The sequence below is a fragment of the Procambarus clarkii genome, chromosome 52, assembly GCF_040958095.1.
Source record: "Procambarus clarkii isolate CNS0578487 chromosome 52, FALCON_Pclarkii_2.0, whole genome shotgun sequence".
In the NCBI taxonomy this organism is placed as follows: domain Eukaryota; kingdom Metazoa; phylum Arthropoda; class Malacostraca; order Decapoda; family Cambaridae; genus Procambarus; species Procambarus clarkii.
In genome coordinates, this window is record NC_091201.1 from 18,269,185 (window position 1) to 18,276,556 (window position 7,372).

The following is a 7,372-nucleotide window of genomic DNA, read 5'->3' on the forward strand; positions in this document are numbered from 1 at the left end:
AAGCTGCGGCACATACAGCACAGGCTTACATTGCTGATCTCCCGGACCAGAAGGCACTAGTAAAACTTGACTTTAAGAATGCCTTCAATCAAGTCAGAAGAGACGCTGTCTTCAGGGCTGTACACAACCATTTCCGTCCCCTTTACACATTCATCCGATAGTGCTACAGTGTGGACTCTAAGCTTCTTTTTGGGGAGCATGAAATAAACTCCTGTGAAGGTGTCCAACAAGGTGACCCCTTAGCCCCCCTCCTTTTCTGCTTAGCTATCAAATAGGTCACTAATAGTCTGACAAGCGAGCTAAACATCTGGTACCTGGATGATGGCACCCTCGCCGGAACCCTGAATACCATTTTGGAGGATATAAGAAAAATCCAGGAGCAAGGAGCAGCCTTGGGCCTCATTCCCAATTGCATCCAAATGTGAAATAATGTCCCTCAACTCAGACATCACTGGCCAAATAAAAATTATTCTTCCAGACATTATCGTTGTAGAGTCACCGGACTTCACCCTCCTGGGTGCCTCCATTGCCCCACAAGCAATCGAGGAGGTCCTGGATGCAAAAATCACTGATCTAAAGAGAATGCTGGACAGAATTGACAAGATTGGTGCCCATGATGCTCTCTTCCTCCTCACAAGATGCCTGTCTCTCCCCAAGTTGACCTACTTTCTGAGATGTTCTCCATCCTACAGCAGCCGCAAATTAAATGTGTATGACACCCTTCTGAGGTCCATGCTGGTGAAAATCCTGAGCCTGCCATTGGACGACTCTCAGTGGGAGCAAGCAACCCTCCCCGTAAGACTCGGCGGCCTTGGGGTCCACACAGCCTCCCAGATTGCTCTACCAGCCTTCCTTTCCTCCTCCCATGCATCGCACGATCTCGTAAGAGTTATCCTACCTGAATTCCTGAGCAATTCAGCAGGAATACACGATCCTGCTTTCACTGAATGTTTAAATCAGTGGAATGCTCTTGAAGCCCCAGCACCCATCACAGAACCAACAAAAAAACTTGCTGGGACCACCCGCTAGTAGAAAAAATAGCTGGTGCCATGCTCAGAGCCGCAACATCAGACAAGGAGAAAGCCCACCCCAGAACAGTGCAAGCCCCCAATGCAGGAGAATTCCTCCTGGCAGTACCCATGTTGGCAATGAGCACGCATCTAGATCCAGAATCCCTTTGTGTAGCAGTGGCCCTCCGCCTTGGTGCCGCAATTCACACTCAATAGAAGTGTATTTGCAACAGGGTGGAAGCGGACCAATATGGGGTTCAACCACTGCAAACCACCTTAAGTCCATCATCACCCAGCAAAAATCTGCTATCAGAATAATATCAAATTCTGCTTTCAGACAACACACAGCCCCCTTGTATAACTCCCTAAACATGCTAAACATAATCTCACTCCACAAAATCTCTTGTGTCAACTACATTTACAAAACCCTGTTCTTAAATGCAAATCCTTGTCTGAAACTCTTCCTGGACAGATGTAATAGGACCCATTATCACCACACCAGAAATAAATATCTCTTTGATATCCCCAGAGTTAAACTTAATCTGTGTAAACACTCTATGCAAATAAAGGGACCCAGTTTATGGAACTCACTCCCTACTGAATTGAAAAGCTGTCCAACTTTTACATCATTCAAAATCAATACTAAAAAGTACCTAATTTCATCTTCATAGTTTTTCACTTTTTGCCTTAAAATTGCACTGTATCTATTGCTACCCAATCTCCCAACCTGTATGTTCCCAATTTGAACATCTTTACCATTGTGATCATTGCTGTCTTCTTATATGTGCTGCCAATCTGCTGTATGGTGTTTATAAATCTTGTTTATCTGTATCTTTTGCTACCCAGTCTCCCAATCTTTATGTACCCAATCTGAACATCTTTACCATTGTGATCATTGCTGTCTTCTTATATGTGCTGCCAATCTGCTATATTGTGTTTATTAATCTTGTTTATCTGTATCTATTGCTACCCAGTCTCCCAATCTTTATGTACCCAATCTGAACATCTTTACCATTGTGATCATTGCTGTCTTATATGTGCTGTCAATCTGCTGTATGGTGTCTATTAATCTTGTTTAAATTACTAATCAAGCTGTCAATGTAATCAATCAGAGCTTTAATATAACAATGTGCTTTAATATACTTACTAAGCTCTCTCATCTCATTTTTCTCTTGCAATGTATCTTTATCATTTATCAATTCTGATAGAAATTACCTACTTAAAATTATCTGCTAGATTAAGGACCTGCCCGAAACGCTGCGCGTACTAGTGGCTTTACAAGAATGTAAATACTGTACTATCCAATGTATTCTCACAAACCCAATGTACCTTCTTGTATATATATATAAATAAATAAATAAATAAATAAATAAATAAATAAATAAATATGGATAATGACATCATCAAGAGGAGCCTCGTCTCAGCTCAGTGCCCAGCGGAGAGAGAGAACCTCACATCCTAGGGAACCAAGACCCGGATTTCCCCGCACTTCGCCCTGATGGCATCACCATATACTCCTGGAAGGGGGGCAGACTCTTGGTGTGGGACTACACATGTGTATCCACCCTGGCTAACACCTATGTATACTTCGGTGCTGATCAAGCAGGTGGGGCAACCAAACACAGGGAAATAGCAAAATCAGTCAAATACAGGCAATTGGAAGGTCAGTACATCTTTGTTCCCATAGCATCTGAGATGCATGACCCCAGGGGCAAGAGTGCCTTGGGATTTCTCAAGGAATTGGCCTCCAAGCTCATTGACGTCACCAGGGACACAAGAGCTGCCAGTTTTTTTTTTTTATTTCAGCGCCTCAGTGTGGCGATCCAGAAGGGAAACGCCTGCTGCATCCTCGGTTCCCGTCCTAAAGCGGAAGGACCTTTCAAGAGATCCATAACCTTTAAGCACTCTTTGTATCAACCAATGTATATCTTGTAGCCTTTAAACATATAATAAAGTAATAATACTATATATATATTTATATATATATATATATATATATATATATATATATATATATATATATATATATATATATATATATATATATATATATATATATATATATATATATATATATATATATATATATACATTCAGAAAATGTCTTGTTATTCCAAAAAGTGCAATACACCATCATAAAGCTCATACCAAGGATAAGCACTCAATGGTTCAAGACACGGTTTGTGAATGTACGAGCGGTGAGGGAGTTTAGGCGCTCCACTTAAGCCCCATTCCAGGTTCCCAAGTCCTGACGTAATGCTCTGTGGTTATGTGAGAAGCCAATGACCTTGAGAATTCTCACTGAACACCTTAATATTTTCTTCTCCTACCACCCCTATTCTTTTTATATATATTTTATAGCATTGTGTTACAATTTACAGAAAATACACAAATATAACATTCACTGTACGAGAACCGCATCCAGCTCTTCGGAAGTAGGGGATGCGTGCCCAATATATTTATTTACACAATTATTATTGGGTCCCGATAGAACAGTCCGGTTCGTTCTCGACACACAATCAAACAATGAAACCGGAACAATGTTCCGGTTTCAAATCCCTGGCGGGACAGAATTGGTTGGGCACAGTTCCTTTCACCTAATGACGCTGTTGACCTAGCAGTAAGTAGGTACTCAGGAGTTAGTCAGCTTGTTGTGGGGTGGCGTCCTAGGCGGGATGCCACCTCGATATAATCCTAACGTATATGAATACACTCTGGCTTCCACTCCCATGACACGATGAATCATTATCAATATTTAATTATTATGTTTATATGCAGTTACACATACTTATTAAGACGGACATAATTTTGACATATACAGTCAACACAATCAATAAGAATACTTTATAATTATCACAGGAGTCAGTGGCCACATTAAGACGCTGATGGCCACAAGGGCGAGGCTGGAGGGTGTGGCCTCCGGTCCCCCTCTCGTGCATGACGCCAGGTGTTGATTGTAACTTATGATGTGTGTTTATCTCAGAGCTGGTGTTAATTAATACGTTAATATGTTTGCGTAAATACGGACTCGTGAATGTGGTGGATTTAGTAAGAGATTCAAGAAAATTTGCTACGAGAATAATTTGACATTGTTCTACTAAAATATTAGAGACGTCGCTGGTCCCATCGACCTTCAGTAACTTCGGCCATGATTAAAATGTTTCATTTCTTGGCTGTTGACCTTGTCAGGGTCACGTGACCACATTCTCAGCTCCGGGAAGCTGGAGTATAAAAGGGACAGTCAGTCTCTTCACCTTCACACGCCTTCCTTCATCGCCCACGACAACACTGCAACCATGAAGGTTCTGGTGAGTACTAATACTCAACAATTACATGTGTAATTTAGTAGAGTATACTAAACCATGAAGGTTCAGGTGAGTACTAATACTCAACAATTACATGTGCACTATAGGGAAATAGTCAAATGTGAGTTCAATGTTTGATTAAATTTGAAGGTTTTGGTACAGTGGCTAACCAAGAAACTTGCTTTGCTCTAAAAGCTTTGCTAAATATAAAACTTACTCCTAACAATACGTTTTCTAAACAAGATTTATATTTATGCAAGAAATTACGACACAGAATCAATAATCAGTCATAATAATTTAGTAAAGCAAATCAGACATTGAAATATTAAAAGTGTTTCACGAGCATGTGATTCGCGATCATTTTCTAAAAAGTTATCTTGAGTGCCAGTGGAGAAAAATATGCTTAAAGTCATATTATGGTTAGGAGGAGGAAACAACTTCATTTAGGTGACCAATAACTGTATACATGACAACCAAATAGTTACGTGTAATTCGTTTTGAAACGGTACCACAGCATTCCCACTCCTAGGCACTTACGTTCAAAGAAAGTGTCCGATCAATAGACACTTGTGAGGTGACTAAGCTTCTGTCTCTTCAAGATTCACGCAGAACTATGCGGTGCTGAGAAACAATGAAACAAAAATAAATATTCCAAGCATTATATAATATAGCACCAGTTGCGTGAGGCATGAGAGTGAATGAGTGCCAATCTTTATTATAGTATTATTATAGTGTGAAAACTGAGGTTGATCATTTATAAAAAAATAACTAAATCTCCTAAAAATTAAAGATTCAGATATTTTACCCAAGTTTACGAAGTAGTTTTACTTCTAGGGTAAAACTCTACATAAATACAGTGAAAATGAATACAATTTATATAAGCTCACTTTTTCCTAGATTGCTTGTCACACCTAAATGTTCATTATGTGAAGAGTTAACATTAAAATGTTTACTTTCATTTTCCTTGTCTTAGATCATCCTTCTCCAGCTAATGATATAATGTTGTGTGTACCGTCAGATCATCGTCCTGTTGGTGGGTCTGGCAGCAGCAATGCCTCAACCAGAAGCGGACCCTAAAGCTGGCTTCGGTGGCTTAGGTCTCGGTCTCCCAGGTCTTGGTTACGGTCTCGGAGGTGGCTACGGTCTCGGAGGTGGCTACGGTCTCGGAGGAGGATATGGTCTTGGAGGTCTCGGCTACGGAGGATATGGTCTCGGAGGCCTTGGAGGTTACGGTCTTGGCGGTGGTCTGTACGGCTAAGAGACCAGACCTTCCTCCTGTAATATGAGTATCTTTATGTGTCTAAGAATTACATGTCCTCTCGCTAATACAAATAAAATCACCTGTCCATCATGTATCAATACTGCATATCATCATTAGGAAAATAAACTTCTGAGCATCTGAATAAATTTTGTCTCTGTTAAAAATCCTCAATACACTTTGCATATTTACTAGTTTATGTGATCACGTGTATTCACTTTCTTGTATGATCTCGCTTGTATTAATTAAGAGAAATAAATGTTTAAGCATTAATAAAATTAAGTAATGCCTTCCTAACATATTAGTTTACACATTTTTATTTTTTTATTTTTACTACTTTTTCAACTATTTCGTTCAGCGTTCGGATTTGCACCTGTCATCCTTTAAATTTTGTTTACGTGAACCAGAATGATCATCCAGTCCATTCTCGCGAACGTTTATCACCATCATCTATAATTTTAGAGCCGAAAATTGTCCAAGACTAAAGTAAACTGCTGGTGTACATACACCATGTAATTGGGTTCACCTGTCAGTGTATTGCATTCCACCTGATCACAATACTCTCCCTTAAGAACATTTTAGGCAATGCTTATCGATCAGCTTTTCCTAATTGAACAAGCCTAAGGGTGATATGAACATATTACCTTAGGGTGTTTACAAATATGTTGTTGCTGGTAAAGATTTAGCTACTCAGGACGAAGTGTCCATGTAGCACGGGCTACGGTGAGCCCGTAATTGAGTTTGGTTATACATGATAACCTTTTTCCTGTGATATTTGGGTCTAAGTTTAAAATGGAGGAGAGGACTTCTCCTTTTTCCCCCTGCTTATTTATCGCTTCTGTTTTAGTGCACTGGTTTTAATCTTGCTTTATTAACATTATCTTGGTGGCGGATGTAGATACAGAATGCTCACTAATGAGTCCCATTCCTCAACAGCTTTTCTAATCATTGTAGTCGCGGTGGAATGTGCATCTAATGCAGCTGCTGTCGTTGGATTAATGTTGAGTTTGATGCGCAGGGGTTCAGTAGCTTCACATTCCAGTAAGTAGTGCAATAGTGGCGCCTCTGCTTCAGTTTCACAGATGTGACACTCTTTAACTATTGGGTTCATTACCTCCCAGCAGCACTTGTAACCAAGTCTGAGTCTGTGTATGGCTACTGCAATGTCTCTGGATATCTTTTTGCCAGGCTTGAAAGAGGAGTAACCAGTGGCTTGTTCGTACCATATCGCAGTGGATCTTCCTTCCGCTACTTTGGCTCTGTGGTTTAAACATAAAAATTTATCATACTTATACTCGTTTTGGGTGAGGTGATATGACAGAAGTTTTGGGTGATGTGACAAACAGAAGACAGAACACGGAACAATGGGTATGAAAACATAAGAATGGAAGTAACTGCAGCAGGCCTATTGGCCCATACCTTATCTCGCTGCTTCAATGTTGGTTCGGGGTCTTGAAGTGGGTAGAATATAGTTGTGCATTAATTGGCTCTTGATTGCTGGTGTTGACTTTTTGATGTGTAGTGCCTCGCTGGTGTCGAGTCTCCTGCTATCCCTGTATTTATCGATGATTTCTGTGTTGCATGTTAGGATTTCTCTGGTGATGGTCTGGTTATGAGAAGAGATTATATGTTCCTTGATGGAACCCTGCTGTTTGTGCATGATTAATCACCTAGAAAGAGATGTTGTTGTCTTGCCTATATACGACGTAAGAGCAACACACACTGTAATCTCCAAAAGTTCTTCACTGATTGCTTTGAAATTTAGACACAACGCTCCAATCGAACACGTGCGTGTTTTT

The 7,372-nt window shown here is 40.3% G+C and overlaps 1 protein-coding gene across 1 annotated transcript; it reads left to right on the forward strand.

Moving 5' to 3' along the window:
* Nucleotides 1–4,280: 4,280 nt before the first annotated feature.
* On the forward strand, nucleotides 4,281–5,761 carry LOC123752171 (keratin-associated protein 6-1-like). Its single transcript, XM_045734235.2, has 2 exons — nucleotides 4,281–4,318; nucleotides 5,334–5,761. Exons 1-2 carry the CDS (start codon nucleotides 4,307–4,309, stop codon nucleotides 5,571–5,573), a joined length of 252 nt encoding a protein of 83 aa, XP_045590191.1. The 5' UTR covers nucleotides 4,281–4,306; the 3' UTR covers nucleotides 5,574–5,761.
* Nucleotides 5,762–7,372: the final 1,611 nt, after the last annotated feature.